At 33.1% G+C, this 20828-nt stretch overlaps 2 protein-coding genes across 5 annotated transcripts; both read left to right on the forward strand.

The window, feature by feature from the left end:
* Positions 1–354: 354 nt before the first annotated feature.
* LOC141720598 (pectin acetylesterase 5-like) lies at positions 355–10721 on the forward strand. The gene is made up of 12 exons (XM_074523096.1): positions 355–672; positions 762–844; positions 2383–2512; positions 5526–5605; positions 5737–5826; positions 6218–6342; positions 6985–7045; positions 7412–7465; positions 7564–7641; positions 7719–7824; positions 8667–8809; positions 10114–10721. The coding sequence occupies exons 1-12, from the start codon at positions 462–464 to the stop codon at positions 10219–10221; spliced, it is 1269 nt and encodes a 422-aa protein (XP_074379197.1). The 5' UTR covers positions 355–461; the 3' UTR covers positions 10222–10721.
* Positions 10722–10875: 154 nt separating this feature from the next.
* Positions 10876–17997, forward strand: LOC141720596 (pectin acetylesterase 5-like). Of its 4 annotated transcripts, none has more exons than XM_074523092.1 (12): positions 10879–11203; positions 11533–11615; positions 12138–12267; positions 14103–14182; positions 14323–14412; positions 14803–14927; positions 15564–15624; positions 15980–16033; positions 16155–16232; positions 16312–16417; positions 16818–16957; positions 17545–17997. In XM_074523092.1, the coding sequence occupies exons 1-12, from the start codon at positions 11005–11007 to the stop codon at positions 17767–17769; spliced, it is 1371 nt and encodes a 456-aa protein (XP_074379193.1). In that variant the 5' UTR covers positions 10879–11004; the 3' UTR covers positions 17770–17997. The 4 variants fall into 4 exon arrangements, with proteins under 4 accessions (XP_074379196.1, XP_074379194.1, XP_074379193.1 ...); XM_074523094.1 differs by having other exon boundaries at positions 10893–11203; positions 17605–17997; XM_074523093.1 differs by lacking the exon at positions 15980–16033 and having other exon boundaries at positions 10878–11203.
* Positions 17998–20828: the final 2831 nt, after the last annotated feature.

Consider the following 20828-nt stretch of genomic DNA (forward strand, 5'->3'; position numbering starts at 1 on the left):
AATTTAATTAAATTAAATCTAATTTTTAAGATCTAACTTATGAATTGAGCTAAATTTGAGATGCAAAACTAAGAAACTTCGTTAATTAATCATTTAAAACAATAAATATTTATACGAAAATAATGTTTTTTGTAAAATTTTTACAAATTTATACTTTTTTAATTTTTCTATATATTTTTTTAATTAATGAGACCGATTTTTGATCAATTAACATGATTTTTGACTGATTAATTTGATTTTTTCGGATTTTTGATCAATTTTCTAAAAAATAATTTTTTACTAGATTTTAACTTAATTGACTATTAAATTTAAGATTTTAACTTTTTTTTAATTATAGAAGCACAAGCCTGTGACTCCTGCAGTGGACAGAAACCTTGTATAGTTGCATACTTGTATGTTAGAGTTAGGGTTGATCTTGATCTTTATATTGAAAGACACAAGAAGAAGAATGGTATAATACAATGGCATTACATCTCCAAAGCATGTTAAGCAGCTACCGGAGAGTATGGTGGCGTAAATTCAATTGGGTCATCGTCGCTGCCGCTGTATCTGCAATCTTGTTGTTAGGCTTCTCACTCTTCTTCACTACACCAAACAAAACAACCCATTTCACACTTGTTTCAGATATGGTCCCACTCACCTTGATCGCCAATGCCCAAAAAACTGGCGCCTGTAATTTAATTCCCTCATTTCTTGCTTTCTGTTTTATTATATATATGTATGTATGTGTTGCTAACTAGTTAAATTTGTCTAATTTGCAGTTTGTTTGGATGGTAGTTTGCCTGGATATCATTTTCAGAAGGGTTTTGGATCTAGTTCTCGCAATTGGCTTCTTCATATCGAGGTCTTTCTACCTCTTATTTTGCCCTTTATTATTGTTCTTTCGATACCCAAGTGATCAGTTCTGCATTTACGTTATCGAGGAATGTAATACTCCCTCGTCCCTCCCTCCCATTTTAATAGTCCACTTTGTAAATTTCACACATATTAAGAAATAGAAGAAGTGTTCATTTTCTCGTTTTCACACATAATATAACTTAGTTTTTACACATTACATTAATTACACATACTCCAACAAAAAAGGTAATTGTACACGTGTATATATATACACACACAAAAACTATAAAATAATGTGCATTTTGAATTTCTATACAAGGACATTTATGAGTAGGGTCTTTTAGTAAATATTGAAACTATAAAAATTGCATGGGTTAAAGAACATGACAAATATTTTGGGAAATTTTTATTTTGAAAAGTGGACAATTAAAATGGGATGGAGGGAGTATGTTTTACTATATGAATAGGGGGCATATTTCTTACATTGCGGAGGTGGAGTGGAAAATCCTGATTTTTGTAGCTTCAAATTTATATCTGATAGGTTAGTTTTATTATAAAAAAGTAGAAATATAGTATTACACTAGTTTTACTCATATAAATGACTAATTATAAACTTGTACTTTAACATGACAGGATATAGTATTACACTGGCAACTAGAAGTACCACATATAATTTCTTGTATTTGTCAATTTACTTTTGGATTTTATAACTTGTAAGTTATGCATCATTAGTTAAAGTACGTAAGTGAGATTAACTTATGTGAATAATTTCTTTTAGTTAAACAAGTCAATTGATTTACAAGAAATATTTTTAGGTAAACTAAATGGACCGTATGCTTGTCTTGTTCCATTCTTCTGGTTTAGCACACACACCTGCCTCATACGGAATTTTTATTTATGCACTAGTATGTGACTTCATGTCTCTGGGTAAGGTATAACATTGCATATAATTTTAAAATTACTTGTTATATTCTGTGACCTTTAATTATAAATCAAAATCGTCATTTCAAAAGGCGTTGCATTTTCTGTTTATTCATTTATAAATGGGATCAAACTCAACACACATGTAGGCTTAAAATGACGAACTTTAAGGACGATGATATAGTTGTCTTACCAATATTCTTATGTAGCTCTATCTACAATTTAATTTGTATGATTACTACAGTCAACTCCACGAGGAAACTATAAGTGCATATAAGTCAAACAGACTCTTCATTCATGATAGGCCCTTAATTGTAAATTATAACTGTAGAAACGAGTCGAATCGACCCTTTTCTTTGTTATATCATTTGGGGGTGAATAATTGCAGGACAATTTTAGTAACTTATATATTTTCTATTATTACCCTGTTCCCATCTACTTTTTTTCTGTTCTACTCCAGCAAACTAATCTGTAGGATTGTATGAAATAGATTCGTTGTCTGCGATATCAACTGTCAAATTCATATAATATTTTCTTGGTATTTCACGTCCTTTTATATTTAGTATATAAAGATGGTGTAGTAGTAGCTAAACATTCATCAGTTTCCCTTACTCCTCTATGTAGGGTGGAGGTTGGTGCAATACAATAGCGTCATGTTCTTATCGTACGACAACTGCTCTTGGTTCTTCAAAGTACATGGATCATGAAGTCAAATTTTCTGGAATTCTGAGCTCCGACCGATATGAAAATCCTGGTAAATATAGCTCTATAGATTGCGCCACTCTAGATTGAAAACTGAATGTCACAAAGTCTAGGTATAGATGTGCCTATGCTTGATCATCTAATGCTATATAGACGAACCAAATGACAACACTCTCTGTACATGTGCTATCATGATTTCACAAAGTACAAACTAGGATATTAGTATCAATAAATATAAGAGTTGTGTTGGTTTGCAAATGGGTGGGTGGAATTTAAGTCTCTTATTTCGGTAGCTCAGCCTCAACTTACATGCTGAACTGCGAAAAAGGTTGCTGCCCTGGTAACCTAAATCCTTTACCTTTGAACAGATATTGTGATTCTCTCTTGGTTTAGTTTTTACTTGAAAAGGAGACAGGTCTTTGAAGATTTTAGATGGCTACACAAATATTTTGAGAGTTCCCACTTTAAGCGGAGGAAAACCAGACGAAAAATAAAATATTAAAGATAATGCAAACAGGAACACAATGCCCAACACAGTCTAATACTTTATGCTCCCAACTAAGCTCTAAGTAGGATACAGTCTATATTCTTAACTCCCAACTAAACTCTAAAAAGGATAACCCCTCCAAAATCTTAAGGTTTGTGCACACTGAATCGGAAGAGTTACAAGAGCTTTAAAAAGCTTGCTATAATTAACAAACCTAATAACCCAAAAAGCTGCTAAACTTGTGCTCTTCTACTACAACTGAGACTTCCGCTTACCTCCCCCTCTCCTTGTGATGAAGGAAGAAAAGGAAGAAAGGAAACTGTGGACCATTTAGTTCGACCCTCCATTCAGCTAACATCAATACAATCTTCCCTAAAATTGGCATCTCTTCGTTGCCAATTTATTATTTTCGCATAGGGTTCTCAGTTTTAGTAGGTTAAGGATTTTAGCGCTATCACTTTTTCTCTTTTGGGTATAAATGATGTCACATACATATTCATGCAGAAAATATAGCCTACAATTATGTTGTGAACTCAGAACTTTCAACACTAAACACCAACACTCCAGTAGATATGAGAATGAAGCGATCAATTGATACAAAAAAATAGAAAAAACTAGCAATGAGTGCTTTCAGATAACCTCGACGCCCAATTCCTATATCCCCAAAATTGTGTTTACAAAGATAATATTCTCGATACTCCTCTCCTCTCTTGCCTCACTCTTTTCTAATATTACTACATAATGTAATTACAATTATATCCGTGGACAACATCATTTATAACTTATCAACTGGGGGCTTAAGATATTTTTTTAAATTCATTGCATTCCGGCCATTACCCAGTGCCCAATGTTTCACCTTTTCGTCAAGGTGAAAGTGGGGAAACTGTTATTGGATCACCTCATAATCTTCATAAGTCTTTTTTCTAGATTATTCCACTTAAGCCGTGCCTCCATTTAAATGCTCCGGCTTCTAGTTTGATAATGAATGTTCAACAACTCTTCTAGTTCTATTTTTAGGTCCTGTGTCCAAGTGGTAGGCCACATTGCTGAGGTTATGTGCAATGGCTTTCTTCAACTAGGATATGTGAAACACCACGTATATCTTGCTTGTTGTTGGCAAGTCGAGCTTGTGTACTACTTTGCCTATTTTGGCTAATGCCTTGAACGATTAAGCAGTGAGCAACAAGTTTCTTAAAAGGGTGTTTTTCCAACGTTTTAATGACACGGTTGAACCTTAAGATAGGCCTTGTCTGCTACTACTATTAGATCCTCCTATCAATTGTTATCTGATTAATATTTTCATGAATCAAGAGGTTAATTTTCATATCATCGAGAATTGAATCTCGATGCAACATCAATTTTTTTAACTGTAGTTTGTTTCTTTTCCACACATGATATGTGGTGGCTCCTTGGGTACATTGGTTGAAAATATGACAGTTTTATGGATGTGTTATACTATAATTTGGAAAGAAAATTGAGTTAGTTCATTGGCGAGGTTGGCCAGGTAGAAAAACAACGATTTTAATTTTTTTAAACATTTACTCACCACTTCCGATTGTCCATCGAATTTTGTTGATACATTGAACCCATTTTAAGAACTGTCTCTTACAATCTAAATAACTCCTTCCAGAAAATACTATAATTTTTTTGTCCCCATATGAGATGATCGAGAGTGCCCATATCCCATATCGCCTAGGCGGTGCAATGACTCTTAGCTTCACCTTAATGCCTGGACAAGTGTTAACAACTCCCATATCCCGAAATTGTGTTTACAAAAATAATATATTCAATTTTCTCTTCTCTCTTATCTAACCCATTTTTAATAATTAGCACATGTAATTACTATTGTGCCACTGAAGGACGCTTTGTATAAGTTATCAAGATATATGACTTAATTAAAACCTCAAGGTGTTAGATGAAGGACCAACTGGATCTTTATATTATATTATATTGTAACCCCTCCCCCCAGTCGAGAGCCCATTTTTGAGTCAAAGAGTGGATCACGGGCGTCCGTCTTTGGGGCATAATTTTGCCTTTGTGTCCATAATAATTTTGAGAATATTGGGGTGGCAGGGTTCCAGTATGAGCTCAAATACCATGTTGAATAACTAGTCGTTTGAAAACGTCAAGGTGTTAAAGGAAGGATCAACTAGATCTTTATATTATATTCTAACAAATAGATACACGGATTTTCCTCTAGATCATTAGTTCCATGGGCTAAATCAAGAGAAGTAACCTTTTGTCGTTTAAAATACAAATTAAGCCTCTGATCAATATCTTGAAATTCAGCCACATATTTGCAAATTGGTGTAAACTTAAGCTCACCAAGATGCATGAAATTCTTTATCTTATTAAGCAAACTTTTACAAATATAATTAAAAATGAACTCAATTTATTACGCCAATATCTGCTTACAAGACTTAATGCTATTCTGATTAAAGAAGAGGACTGCACATCGACTATCATAATGTGCAAGAGGTCAAAATTTTTTATTTCAAAATATGGAGAGAACTTGTTAGGTTTTAATACATTTCACTTCTTGGTCTCAAGAGGATAAATACTTGTTTGCGTTTCTCAGATTTCTTTAGCTGGAACAAGGTCAAGATACGTTATTGTGATGGTGCATCTTTTGCTGGCAGCCCTGAGACTGAGATTAATGTGGGTAAATAGTTGGTTGGTGAACTTTATACCTGTTATTATAATGAAGTGGAAGCCTCATTTTTAAGTAACAATTGTTCTCTCATTGTGAGTATGCAAATTATAAATGTTTGCTGTCAATAATGCTACAGAATGGTACAAAACTCTTCTTCCGTGGTCAACTAATCTGGGAAGCAGTCAAAGATGAACTTCTTTCACTAGGACTGTCAAATGCTAGACAGGTAAATGAATTAGCATGTAATTATATGTTAATGTCAAGTTCCTAAGAGTTAATCTTTTTCTCTGGACCATCCTTTGTTGTCAGGTCTATAACTCTATAGCCAACTACTACATCATTTTTGTCAAAGTCAAATTTCTGATTTACGTATCAAATTGCAATAAACCATGTTAGTTTTATGTTTTAATTCATTTATTTGCATCAAGTTGATTGATCCTTTGTCTAACGTCATCTTAACTATTTTTCTTTTAAAAAGAAATTGTCCCACAACAAATTTAGAGTGATGATTTCATTTCTTAGTTTTGTCATGTATATTATTCCATTCAATGAATGATTTGTCCATCATAAGCACTACCTGCTCAACCACAAAAATGATTTTTCTAATGAATTGGCAGGCTCTTCTTTCAGGATGTTCAGCTGGAGGGTTAGCGACTCTCATTCATTGTGATGATTTTCGTGATGTCTTGCCCAAGAATGCCAAAGTCAAGTGTCTTTCTGATGCAGGTTTCTTCCTCAATGAGTATGTTTTTTGGCACATGCACACACATGTATGTTGAATTTTAACATAAATGTTGATCTTATGCTCTTAAAAATTTCTTATTATGAGCTCATAACTTATAATTTAGATTGCACATTGAATTTCAGTAATTTTATGAGAACAGTAATACAGTGGCGCTTGAGAAATACACAGTTCTCTTGCTTATAAGCAGTATAAATTGTCCAGTGTAGTTATAGTGATATTATCAATTACTATTTAGTAGTGAAAGTAAAGATTTAGTCCTGCTGCCTAGCTACAGACCCAGAGGTGTGAAGGAGAGAGGGAGGAAAGGAGCTGGATAAGAACAGAAGTAAAAGTGCCCTGCACAAGGATATAATTGACAGCCGGAAAGCACTATGGAGCTATTTAGAAGAATGCAAATAAAGTCATGGATAGTTGTCCAGGAGAATTCAGTTGGTTTTCTTATTATATGAAACTTTAAACTGAAACCTTTTTTAAGGATCCCTTATATATTTACTGGAGTCCAACTGTAACCATCACCATGTTTAATGGTGTGCTGAAGACCGAACATTTACGTTTATCACAATGAACTTTAATCTTCAATATGGAACAACTATTATGCATGTTTATGCAAATATGTTTTCTTTTTCCTTTTTTTATCAGGAAGGATGTTGCTGGAAATCACACCATTCAGTCATATTATCACGAGGTTGTCCAACTTCAGGTTGAATCTCCACAATTATATCCTATTTTACTTTTGTATGTCTTTATGATATGGTTTCCTATATCCGATTTTCAGATGATTGATTTATGAATTTATGATGAAAGGACGCTTCTCTATTTGAAACTCAATATAATATTGCAACGTCATATCACGGGAATTGCCAAATCATCTATTAAAACAAAAAACATGACAAGTACTAATGTAAATTTTTTGCTGTTGAACTGAATAATGTGCAGTGTAAGATGTACTTTTTGTTATATGTTTGAATTTTGCATTTGTACATAGACTATCTCCTTGTTAATATATTGGGCTGTCCATTCTAGAGTCTTAATGTTGTTTGTCCATGTTGGCCTTTTGTGATGTTAGGGTGTATCAAAAAGTCTGAACAAGGATTGTGTTGCAAAAAATGATCCGTCTAAGGTAATCTTTTTTTGGATTTTTATAACCTTTTTATGTTGCTTTCAACTTTTCCTATATAACATTGGTTGCAATTTTTGTATTATAAAATGCAATATCAGTGTCTCTTTCCTCAAGAATTCACAAGTAGCATAAAGACACCAATTTTCCTTGTCAATCCATCTTATGATTTCTGGCAGGTAATATTTCGATTTGCTGTGTAACTTGTCAACACATTTTTTCCTTTCATGTATGTAAATAGTTACTCGTATTTCAGATACAGAATATATTGGTGCCAGTTTCATCAGATTTTCAAGGAGATTGGTTCAAGTGCAGGCGTAACATTCACAACTGCAGTCCCAGCCAAATTGCAATACTACAAGGTGGTGTATTGCTAACTATATTCTGAAGAATACATTCTACACTGGACAATGCAAACCGTTATAGTGTCTTGTTGCCCCCCCCCCCCCCCCCGCTTCCCTCCCCCCAATAGGGAAATGCTAATGCTATTAAGGTGAAATATAACAGTTTCTGTCAATCTGCTTAAATGCTGGACTGAATGAGTGTAGGGATGGCAACAGGTCGGGTTTGGATCGGGTACTGTAAAATCCAAATCCAAATATTTTCGGGTTATCCAAATCCAAATCCGTCGGGTTTTGGATCGGATCGGGTATTTTTCGGGTATCCAAGATTACGAATAATATAGGCAAATTTAATATTATTTATACATGCAAACACCACTAATTACATTTATATAATTTAAAATACATTAATTAATAAGTATTCAAACATATTATATTGCGCGTGTTGACATGATAAGTTAAATCTAAGATATGTAAATAACAAAATATTTAATATCCCATTACAAAAGATTTTTTTTAAATATATAAAAGATACATCTTAAATAATAAAAGTTGAGATTGAAATAAAGAGTTATAATTCATTTAATAAGGGTTGACAATCTTGACATTAATCTATTACTACTCAAATAATACAATAAAAATATGTAAATAATGCCTTACGTCTAAAATATTGCATGTAATATATTATTTATGTGTCGGGTTTTAATCGGATTTCGGATTTCGGATCGGGTATTGGTTCAGTATCGTTGAAATCCAAATCCAAAACTTCGGGTTCGGTATATCCAAAATATCCGATTTCGGATCGGATATTCGTCGGATCGGATTATTTTGCCATCTCTTATTGAGTGTTAAATAATATTCAGGTTTTCGAAATTCATTACTGAAGGCACTGAATGACTTTTTGCAAATCAATGGTGGAGTGTTCATAAATTCTTGCTTCATCCATTGCCAGACATGGATGGCTGAGACATGGCATGGTCCTGCTTCTCCGAAAATCAATAACAAGGTAAGTACAGCTTCATTATCAATAACAACGTAATACGGAGTTATGCCTTCTGTCTGAAAATGTGACTTCTTATGTTGAACACGACACATATGTGTGTGTCGTACTCGGAACTTCATAAAATTTGGTATGTGGGTATTGTGTCCTCTTTCTGGACATTGATGGTTCGACACATCATAATAGTATATAAATAAGCAAAGTTGAAATGATATGGCAGCAAAAATCAATATAAAACTTGGAACTAAAATTTTTTTGCAGAAGAAGTTTGCTTAGGCATCTGCCTCTTATTTTTTGAGAGATGGACCAAAATGTCACTTTTGAGAGCGTTCAATGGTCCAAAATGTCACGTTTGAAAATTATGGCCCAAAATGTCACTTCATAACGGTACTTCGTCTTACGTTGCAAAACGGTACATGGTGTTCTGTTTTGGTACTTTATTTATTTTTTATTTTTTTTATAATGTGCAAAACGTTAGTTGAAGTAATGTTTTGGCTCAAAACGGTACATCATATATATCTACCGTTTTGAGCATAAAAAAAATTTAAAATGCCAAAACGTTACACGAAGTACCGTTTTATATCTTTTGCATAAACGTTACGCGATATACTGTTTTGAAGTGATATTTAGGGCCATTTTTAACCCCCAAGTGACATTTAGGGCCACCACCCATATTTTTTCATATCGATTTTTTTTTTTGCATCCTAAGTTCATCTTATATGCGATCTTCCAATTGGGTAAAGTGCCCACATTTCAGTCACAGTACTTGGCACAAAATAAGTGTCATGTTCGAGTGTTCAACACTTGTGCGACAGTGAAACCGAAGGGTCGGAGTAATATAGATGACACCTTATTATGAGAATACACTAATATTGACATCGGAATCACCAAAATTAGTGGTTGGTTTCATTCACCAAAAAATTGGAAAATAATACATATAATTATAATATTGTGTTTACAAAAAAATACTTATGTTATTAGTATAAACAAATTTAAAATGTTTATGTAGTAAATAAATTTATTTTTAATTAGTATAAACAAGTGTTTTAATTTTTTTTAAAATATTTGGTTACTATTTGCACTTTTAGTGCACCCAGTGTTGTTATTAGCAAATTCTGTAGGTTTGTGAGGTTTGTAGGGCAAGGTTTATAGTAGAACAAAATCCTGTATCTGCGATATTAATATGAATTGTAATTAAAGGTATCTTATGATAGTTTATCAGGAGATCCTCTTATTTTAGTGTGTGAGGGTGGCGTTGCTATGCTTGTTTTCTGCATGACATTCTTGGCTATTGTTGTTTTCCTGGACAGACTATTGCAGAATCTGTGGGTGAATGGTACTTCAATGATAAAACAGTGCAACAAATTGACTGCCCTTATCCATGCAATCCTACTTGTTATAATATGGAATTCCCATGACTGAACAGTCAGTTGGCTGATGGTTTTGTATGAAGCTTCATTCCTCAATGTTAGATAATATCGGAGGGATGATCCTAATCTCAAGCTTACGATTTATACAGAAGAGTTGGACACCCTAGAAATTTGCTGATGTTGACCGTTGGCAGAGCCTACTGCTTTTGTGCAATGTCCACTGAAAACTTGAAATATGTTGTATCTTACTCAAAGATGATATTCAGCGGGGGTTTTCCCATGACAACTTGAAATATGTTGTATCTTACTCAAAGATGATATTCAGCGGGTTTTTTTTTCCCATGACAAAGACCGTGGTCACGGTGAATTAGTATTTGTTAGTGTTTGTGCAAACTGTAATTGGAGGCATCAATTTACTATGCCTGACTACAATAAATCTACTTGGCATATGGAGTAGTAGTAGAAACCAGAAACTGCTCCAGCTTGTAAATTTAGTACTCTAAATCTGGAGTTTATAAAAAAACTATAACGTCATAACAAGGTATAATCCGGGGTTCACAAATTTACCCTTTACCAATTAAAAAAATCTGGTGCGACTTGGACTTCGTAGCCGGTATACCAACTTACTTTTGACTACAGTATAAAGGTTTAAAATTTTGTGCTTTACTCGTACTCTAAGCTCTCTAACTATCCCTTCCTTGAATTAGAAGAAGAGCACAGTGCATAAGGAGTCAAAAAGTCTATAAACATACCATACCCTACAGTAGATTAAAATACTGTATTGCATATTTTTCTCCGCTTGATCGTAATTGATAACCCCAGCTACAACAAATGTCGTCATGTTTCCATAGTTCGCTAATCAACCACCGGACAGCATGGTGGCGTCAGTGGAACTGGGGCGTTGCTGTTTTCTTCATCTTGTTGTTGTTGTTGGGTTTCTCTTGTTTCTCCACGTCACCAGACAAAACTGCACTTGTTTCTGATATGGTCCCACTTACCTTGCTCCGCAATGCAACTCTGACCGGCGCCTGTAATACTACTTTGTATCCTTTCTTTTAGATACTCTTTTATAAATTTAGCAAATATATAAACAAACAAATATACATGTTTATTAGAGCTACTGTAGTCAGCTAGAGCTAAATGAAAACAAGAATCGCCGGGTTTTTTGTGTTAATTATTTTTGGATGCAAATAACTACTGACGATTTGTAAACTATCCATCATTTACAGTAACAAAAATCACTTGTGATTCTAGTTTCAGCTAAACAAATCACTGGCCTTCTATTTGGATTTTTAGTTGGTTTTCGTTAGAGCGCGATTAGAGATATATGTTGTTAACTAGTTTAGTTGTGTGTTGCAGTTTGTTTAGATGGTAGTTTGCCTGGTTATCATTTTCAGAAAGGTTTTGGATCTGGTTCGGGCCATTGGCTTCTTCATCTTCAGGTCTCGCTCAATCTACTTGTTCTTTATTACTATTCTTTCACTACCCAAGTGATCACTTTGATTAGTATTTCTCTCTGTTTTATTTCACTACTAGTAAGATAACCTCAATTCTGTCTTTTAGATTCTTTTTGAACTTTCCATTCAAAGTACTGCAGTTACTTACAAGTCATCACATTCCTTATGGTGTTCTATAACATTTAATTGTAAAATAAATTTTTTCATTTGAAAAGAAATTGCATTTTATGTTTAATTCATAGTATATAAGACACAGAACAACACATGAGTTGTCTTAGAATTACATTCCTGATTTAGTGATATCCGTTGTGCCTGTTAGACCATCCTTCTATAATTTTCAAACAATCATTTACAAGTCATACAGTGGGAAACTTAAGTGCATACAAGTCATACTTGTGTGCAAAAGCAAATGTAAAATGCATGTATACTTGGCTTTTATCGCATTTGATGTATATAAGTGGTGCATTAGTAGATGAAATTTCATCAGTTCTCCTTGCCACCATCTAGGGCGGAGCTTGGTGCAATACAATAGCGTCTTGTTCTGATCGTAAGACCACTTCTCTTGGTTCTTCAAAGTACATGGAACAAGAAGTCCTATTTCCTGGAATTTTAAGCTCTGACCCATCTCAAAATCCTGGTAAGAGTTATTTCGTAATTAGCACCAGTTTAGATAGAATAAAAGATTAGGACAATTATGTTACTAAAGTGTAGATAAAGCTGTGGCTGTGCACTCCATTATCTGATGATATGTAGCTAAACATAATGCAACACAACCTTATCCTATCTTTATTTCTATGCATATGATATCAGAAATTTTTTCCAAGTTCCATCTCATGACTTGTGCGGTACACATTAGAGATGGATGCCCCATTAAAGTTTTAACTAGGATTTAGTATCAATAATAATAAAATCCTACGTGTCTTCTTGACTGAACTTTACACTGGCTTGAAAGTGGGTGGGCTTCAAGACTCCCACGTTAGTAGCTCAACTTACATTTTAACTGCAAAAAGGTGGCTCCAATCAATATCAGTCGTCAGAGGAAAGGCAGAGACAGTTCAATCATAATAATGTAGTGTATGTGTGTGTCTATGGCTTCTAAAGCACATTCTCATTTTTTCTTCATCTTCTTCATAAACTTCTACATTTTCCTACAACCAGATAATAGCAATAACCTCGCATGTTCACAACTTTGACAAACAACTGGATTCTTAAAAGGAAATCCCTCCAAAAGGCAATTTAGCTATCTCATAAGCAACACCGAAATAGCTTTGGCAACTTAAATCCTTTACCTCAGAACAGAACTTATAGTTTTCTCCACTTACCTCCCAGTCTCCCACTTGAGCGACACTCCACTCTGGACCATAAATCTCTATCCCGCATTGAGGTCCACACTCCACAATCAACCGCGCCATTGAAAATATAATGAATTTTGGCTTAGCATTGGCATCTGTCTAACTTGTGTTCTCTACTGCCCATTTGTCACACTACATGATGCAATCAATTTCAGTAGGTTTGGGGTTTTGGTACCTCAGAGCTTTTATAGGTAAGGATACTTCACAGAGCTCTGAATACAGTATTGCTTTTCCCATGATATATTCATGCACAAAATAGCTGTTGGATATAATAAATTTCCAAACTGTCTTCTTGTCCGTGAGTTATGTTGACGGAAAATGGGAAAAGCCAGCATTTTGTCGTTTATAATACTTCTTGAGCCACTGATATGAAAATCTTGATATCCTGGCACGTAATTGCAAACCGGTTCACCAGGAAGGGTGACACTCTTTATTTAAGCAGACCTGTACATATGTTGTTGGAAAAAAACTGAATGCAGTCAGCCAGTCGCTGCTTGTAAGAATTCAAGTATTCTGATTGAAGATAAGAACCTACTTGTGCATGTTGACTAATCATATTGCACTAGAGGTCACATATTCTTATCTCGATATAAAGAAACCACACCATAGGTTTTTAACTTTTTAAACACTCAATGTCATGTTTGGTTATTTGAACTTGTCAAATCACTTACTGAGGTGCGGTCCTAATAATTTTTGCAGCTAGATACCTTGAAAGGCTTAAGTATATTTATTGACTTGTAAAACATATCAGAGTACAAGTTTAAAATTGTTGGTAGGTTTCACGTTAAAGCTTTGCTTGATTAAAATCGTTTAGGAGGCCTTTATACAATACTCCGGGTTGTTGTAGGTTCTGCCAGACCAGACCCAGACATCCATTCTAGTCTTATCTGTTTAATCTTGGTTCGTATTACTTATTTCTGTTGACCACTAATTGTGTCACACTTAAAAATGTTTTTTGTATTGTCTGATTTTGCATCATTCTTTGGTGTCGTGAATTCTCTATTGCAACAATAGTTTTTCAGAAACTCGTTTTTCCTTTGAGACGGAGTCTTCTCATGCATATAACCATCTCATTTTCTTCTTGGTCTCAAGAGGATAAAGGGACTTTTGTATTTTTCAGATTTCTTTAGCTGGAATAAAGTTGTGATACGTTATTGTGATGGTGCGTCTTTTGCTGGCCACCCTGAGAGTGAATTTAATGTGGGTATTAATATCTGGTTGAAAACTCCATATATTTATTTATTATAACAGTAGAGATCACATTTTTAAGTTAACTATTATTTTTCTCATTGTGAGTTAAGTATCCAACTTATGTATGTTTGTTGTTAATAATGCTACAGAATAGTACAAAACTCTTCTTCCGCGGCCAACTAATCTGGAAAGCAGCCATAGATGAAATCCTTTCACTAGGATTATCGAATGCTAGGCAGGTAACTGATTTAGCATGTATTAATCATCTACATGTCAAGTTTCTGAGAGTTGATCTTTTTCTCTGAAGTATCCTCTGTTAGGTATATAAATCTAACCAACCACTATATTATTTTTGTCAAAAACAATCTTCTGAGTTTTGTATAAAACTGCAGTACCACATTAGTTATTTAGTCATGTTACTCTGAGTCATTCATTTGCCTTGGGTTGATTTGATCTTTTATCTATCCTTATCAATACTCTATTTCTAACGATTTTGTACCGAAAGAGTTCATAATGATGATAAAACTTTATTAAGCTTTCTCACATATATAGTTTCGTTCAATGAATTTTGTACATTATAAGTGGTGCCTGTTCAAGTACAAATAATGATTGTGTGGATGACTTGGCAGGCTTTTCTTACAGGATGCTCTGCTGGAGGGTTAGCAGCTCTCATTCACTGTGATGATTTTCGCGATTTTTTGCCCAAGGATGCCAAAGTCAAGTGTCTTTCGGATGCAGGTTTTTTCCTCAATGAGTACGTTTTTCGAAGCATGCATGCACAAACTTATACTATATAAAAACATAAAATTAATCTTAACTGCTTCTTTTTCATGAGCTCGTATGCTAAATATTAAAGTTTAAACCAATCCTCAGTAATTACAAGTCCACTACTACAGTGGCACTCTACAAATTCACAGTTTTCTTGCATATAATGCTACATTAAGTAGTCTAGTATGTAGAATTAGAAATAATGTTCGCTAATTATTTGGTATTAATGTAATATCAAGTCTTGCTCCCTAGCAAGAAGCAACACAGCCAGAGGCGTGAAGAGGTGTAAGGGGCTGAATTAAACTGAAAGTAGAAGAGCCCTGCACAAGGAAATAATTGACAGGTAGAAAGAACTTTGGAGCTATTTAGAAGAATGCGCAGAGTTTGTATATAGTTTTCCAGAAGATTTCTGTTGGTTTTTATTATATGAAACTTTGGATTGGAACATCTTTTACGGATCCCTTATATATATATGCTGGAGTTGGATCTTAAACATTTGGTGCAATATGTTGAATAGTGTGCTGAAGATAGGAACTTACCTTTACTGCATTGGATCTTTAAATTTCAAGCAGGAATAACTTTTATGCATATTTATGTGAATATGTTTTCTTTCCTTTTTCAGAAAGGATATTGCTGGAAATCACACCATTCAGTCATATTATCATGATTTAGTCCAATTTCAGGTTGAGACTCAACAGTTACGCCTAATTTTACTTTAATTTATGTCTTCCTTATTCCGATTTTAAGACGATTCGCTATTGAATTTATGACGAGAAGCCACTTCTTCAATATTGACACAGTACAGTATTGCATCTCATTAAAATGAAAAGTACTGAATCATCGATGTTAAAACATGACAAGTACTAATGTAAAGTACCGTTACAGTTTAACTGAATAATGTGCACTACAAGGTGTTTTTCCTCTCTGAAAATTGCAGTAAACAGACTGTTCTCTTAATAATTTATAACGTAATGTATATCAAGCTATATATTCTAGAGTCATAATGTTCTTTTCCCGTGTTTACCTTTGAGATGTCAGGGTGTGTCAAAAAGTTTGAATAAGAACTGTGTTGCAAAAAAGGATCCATTTAGGGTATGTTTCTTTCAGTATATTATCTCAATATTCTTCCTTTTAATTCACTTTTCTATGTTGCTATCAACTTTGGACTGTGTAACATCGGATGCCCTGTTTGTATTATGAACTACAATACCAGTGTTTCTTTCCTCAAGAATTTACAAGTAGCATAAAGACACCAGTTTTCCTTGTCAATTCAGCTTATGATTCTTGGCAGGTAATATTTCATATGGCTATTTGCAACTTGCCAGTGCCTGTTTTTCCGTAATGTATGTATATAAATCCTGTTATTTCAGATACAAAACATATTGGCGCCAGTTTCATCAGATTTCAGTGGAGAATGGTTCAAGTGCAGGCTTAATATTCGCAGCTGTAGTCCCAGCCAAATTGGAATACTACAAGGTGATGTAAACTAACTAAATTCTGAAGTTAACATTATTCACTGGCTCAAATACTACAAAGTTATGCCTATGGGATATAAGTCTATGGAATGTTGCTAACTAATTAGTATGTTCTCTTTGTTGATTTAGAATTTATGGGGAAAAACCAACTTTACAGCAGACAATATTAAGCAAATGCTGATGCTATAAAAAAATCATATGGGTTTTAATTACATTAAATAGTTGTGATTATCTTAAGTCATTTCACTCTTTATGCTGGACAGTGAAGACTTAAAAAATGTGTAGTTTCTTCCCACATATAGTATCCTAATAGAGAAATACTAACGCCTTTCAAATGAAATATGAGAGTTTCTGTAACTTTCCTGATATGCTGGACTAATCGAGTGTTACATAATATACAGATTTTCGAAAATCACTACTTAAGGCGCTGAATGGCTTTTTGCAACTTAATGGAGGCGTATTCATTAATTCTTGCTTCATCCATTGCCAGTCACTGGCTGAGATATGGCATGGTCCTGCTTCTCCGAAAATTAACAACAAGGTAAGTGAAGCTATATTATCTACTTACCTATATAATTATACAGTGTCGTTCCCTCTTTCTGCTTATGAGACATCTAATGACAGTCTGTGTAACTTTGTCTGGAGTATTTCTGGAGTGTTAGACATGACACATATATGAGGGCTGGACTCAGAATTTCTTGAATTGCATGTTATAGTTTGTAAATAAACAAGTATAAATAATAGATAAATTTTGCAGATTTTTTTTAATCTAATGTAATTTAAATAGGATTTTGCAAAGAACTTGAGTTTAGGTGTCTTCTTCTCCTCATATTTTCTCATTTCTCCTCTGCATCTTCCTTCTCGTATTTTTATTTTTCCATCCTTAGTTCATTTCATATGTGTTATTCCAATTGTTTTACGTGTCCACATATTAGTTAAAGGATTGGGCACGGAATAAGTGTCTTGTCAGAGTGTCCAACACATTTGCGACAACTAAAAACCTAAGGTTGGGAATAATATAGATGACAGCTTGTTCCTTTTTATATATATGAAATTAATATAAAATATAAGTGTGTCATTTAATAGTATAATTAATAGAGATCCTCTTCTTTATGCGTGTGATGGCAGGTCTGTTCCCTGCATGACGTTCTCATTTATATGTTGTTATATTGTTGTTTTTCTGGACAGACAGTTGCAGAATCTGTAGGTGAATGGTACTTCAATGATAAAACAGTGCAACAAATTGACTGCCCTTATCCTTGCAATCCTACTTGTAATAGTATGGAGTCCCCTGGACTGAACATTCAGTTGGTTAATGGTTTGTTCAAAGCTTCATCCCTCAATGTAACCTAGTATCGGGCGGAAGATTATATTCTTAAGCTCAAATATTATACAGACGAAAAGGACATCCTACAAATTTGCTATATGTTGGCAACTGCTTTCTTGCATATATCTACAAAATGCAATGCGTATAAGCTTGAATTGGCCCCATTTGTTAACGGGTGAACCATAGCAACTTAACTGAATGAGTTACCGTTCCTACCTTAAGTCGTTTGTTTAGAACATATTATTATTGGACAAGTCATAAATCTCATGAACCGGTCTTTTGAAAAAATTTCACCTAGGCATCCAAAATTTCATGCATCTCCCTTTGCCCACCTGTCTACTCCCTTCCTATTTTGACAAAATAACTTTTTCTATAGATATATTTGAAAGCTTCTTTTCTTTTTAAAAAATTAGTTAGAATATAAAACCTATATTATTAACATCATCTATATACTTCAAATCACAAAAATTATTTAAAAATTATTAAATGTAGAACGTATGTTTTATCATACATATGTAATAATAATTTTTAGTCACCCAACACTTTTTGGTGTATTCGATAATTAAATAGAATTAATCTGATTAAACATTGAAAAAATAGATATTAAGGTTCAATTTAAAATGTTGTAACTTTTCTGATTTAAAAATTTAATTGTTTTTATCAAATGATATTAATGGTATCGTTCAAATGAGTTACTTCAGAAATTTTACTCATTCAAAATAAATTGTTTAGATTTAACCGATGAACTGACAAATACGTTGAATTTACAGTAGCGTAGTTTTTATTTTTATGTAAAATATGGTGGTTAGAGTACATTAGCGCGCCCCTAAACCCTATACCAGTACTCCGCATAAATCAAGTTGAGCAGAGTTGACCACTATCAAATTCGATTTGAACTCGATTAAAAAAACTCGAGCTCGAACTCGAATTTAACCGAGTCTTTTATTTTAAGTTCAAAGCTCACCTCATAAAAAGTTTGATTGGATCGAGTTCGGATCGAAATCTCAAATAGATTTTACCAAATATTAACAAAAATTCGAAATATGATTGGTTCGGTTGGAGTTCAATTTAGGTAAATATATAAAGTATAAATAAAATACTAAATATTTATGTAAAAATATATTTGTAATGAAAAAAATTAAATATAATGGAGAATCGATAAGGCTCACGAACTTTACAAGTAATTCTAAAAATTCAAGTTCAACTCGATTATTACTGAGCCGAATTCAAATATTATACAGGTTTTTTGAAAAACTTTGAATTACTTTATTAAATAAAATATTTAAGCTCAACAGACAGACAGTACACGCTTTAAGCTTGAAAGCTAAAATATGTTTGTACAGTCACTTTGCTAAATATAAGGGTAGCTATTGTTATAATTTAATACCAAAAAATATATATTAGTGCTAAAATAATACCATGTCTCCAATGGTTTGTTCTAAATATTGTTTCAAATTTAAATAACTTCCAAAATATACTACACTTTTGATTACAAATTTAACTACCTTCCTAGTACCCCACATTTTTAATTTCATACTTCATCCATTTCTTTTTTTTTTGTCACTTTTTGATGAGTTGACAATTATAATACAATACTATATTTTGTGCTAAATATATCACAAACAATAGCATTGTGCTATTTTAGCACAAAATTTAGCACACCATTGAATTGAGATTTTTTAATTTTTGTTTTATATTATAATTTTAGCACAGGATATAACACACCATTGTACATATTCTTATAAGTGACTTACGACTTATAAGTTCATACTTACTTATTGATGAGTGTTTCTCGACCTAACTTATAAGTTAAATTTATAACTTATAAGTTAGATAAGTTGGATATTAATCATGACATACTTTTTCTCAACTTATTTGAATTTTCTTTTTTTATTGATGTTTGTTTCAAAATTTATGTTTTTAAATGTTAATCTAATTTAAATTCATGAATTCAGATAATTATATTTAAAAATTATTTATTTTAGATCACTTAAGTTAAAAAAAATCTACTTATAAGTAAGTTATCCAAACACTTATTTAACTTAAAATTAATTATTTACTTATCATTTTAAGTCACTTATTCATTTTAAGTTATAAGTTACTTATTTTAAGATTTTACAAACGAACAGTAAATAATGAAATGGCAGTAAGCTTGAAGTTTATTTTGTTATTTAATTTGAATGAGACTTGAACTATGACTTTATTTGCAAATTTATAAATAATAATATAAATATTTGTTATTGGTATGATTTGAACTTGAAAAACTTATTTGTACATTTTTACAAATAATAAATAAATATTTGTTGTTAGAGAGATTGCGAATTTGGGTGATGCATTATTTAATATTTGGATAATGTTTAGGGTGAAAAAACAAAATAACCATTTTTAAATAACAATCGTCCAAAATACCCACCAGAATTTTAAGATGTCCAAAATACCCACCAGATACTCCATTTTCAGTGGAGTATCCACCCATTTACTCCTTTGTCACTGTAGTATCGACCCATATATTCCTTTGTCAGTGGAGTAACATGTGAGATACTCATTTGTTAGTAGAGTATCATCTAAAATTTTAAAATTTTACTTTATTTTTTTTAAATATTTAAAAAAAAAAAAAAAAGTGATACTCAACTAGGAAAGGAGTATCAGGACTGATACTCCACTGACAGAGGAGTATCTGCCATGATACTTTACTGACAAAGGAGTATCATCCTGATACTCCATTGAAAGTGGCGTATCATCCTGATACTCCAGTATTAGTGGAGTATCTGATGGGTATTTTGGGCACCTTTTTACAGGATGAGTATTTTGGGTAAAAGGACATCTAAAAAGAGGTATTTTGGTCATTTTTTCTAATGTTTATCGTTGGTAGAATTCGAAGTTAAAAATTATTTATATCATTATAAATAATAATATAAATGTTTGTTGTTGGAGAGATTTGTTTGGTGTCGAAGTATCGCGGGGGGGGGGGGGGGGGGGGGGTTAAATACGATATTTACTAAATTAAAAAATTCTTTCGAATCTTTTTTGGATTATAATTTAGTGTTCGATTAATGGTTCCGTAATATTGAGGTAAATAGTGTTT

The sequence above is a fragment of the Apium graveolens genome, chromosome 4 (assembly GCF_009905375.1).
Source record: "Apium graveolens cultivar Ventura chromosome 4, ASM990537v1, whole genome shotgun sequence".
Taxonomy (NCBI): Eukaryota; Viridiplantae; Streptophyta; class Magnoliopsida; order Apiales; family Apiaceae; genus Apium; species Apium graveolens.

What these genes read in the sequence shown, in the direction of transcription:
- LOC141720596 (XM_074523092.1), top strand. Translation starts at nt 11,005, where the DNA reads ATGTCGTCATGTTTCCATAGTTCGCTAATCAACCACCGGACAGCATGG. An exon ending in ACCCTGAGAGTGAATTTAAT is followed by an intron (nt 14,183 to 14,322) that starts GTGGGTATTAAT and finishes ATAATGCTACAG; the next exon opens with AATAGTACAAAACTCTTCTT. An exon ending in ATGATTTAGTCCAATTTCAG is followed by an intron (nt 15,625 to 15,979) that starts GTTGAGACTCAA and finishes TTGAGATGTCAG; the next exon opens with GGTGTGTCAAAAAGTTTGAA.
- LOC141720598 (XM_074523096.1), top strand. Translation starts at nt 462, where the DNA reads ATGGCATTACATCTCCAAAGCATGTTAAGCAGCTACCGGAGAGTATGG. An exon ending in ACGAGGTTGTCCAACTTCAG is followed by an intron (nt 7,046 to 7,411) that starts GTTGAATCTCCA and finishes TTGTGATGTTAG; the next exon opens with GGTGTATCAAAAAGTCTGAA. An exon ending in CAAAAAATGATCCGTCTAAG is followed by an intron (nt 7,466 to 7,563) that starts GTAATCTTTTTT and finishes ATGCAATATCAG; the next exon opens with TGTCTCTTTCCTCAAGAATT.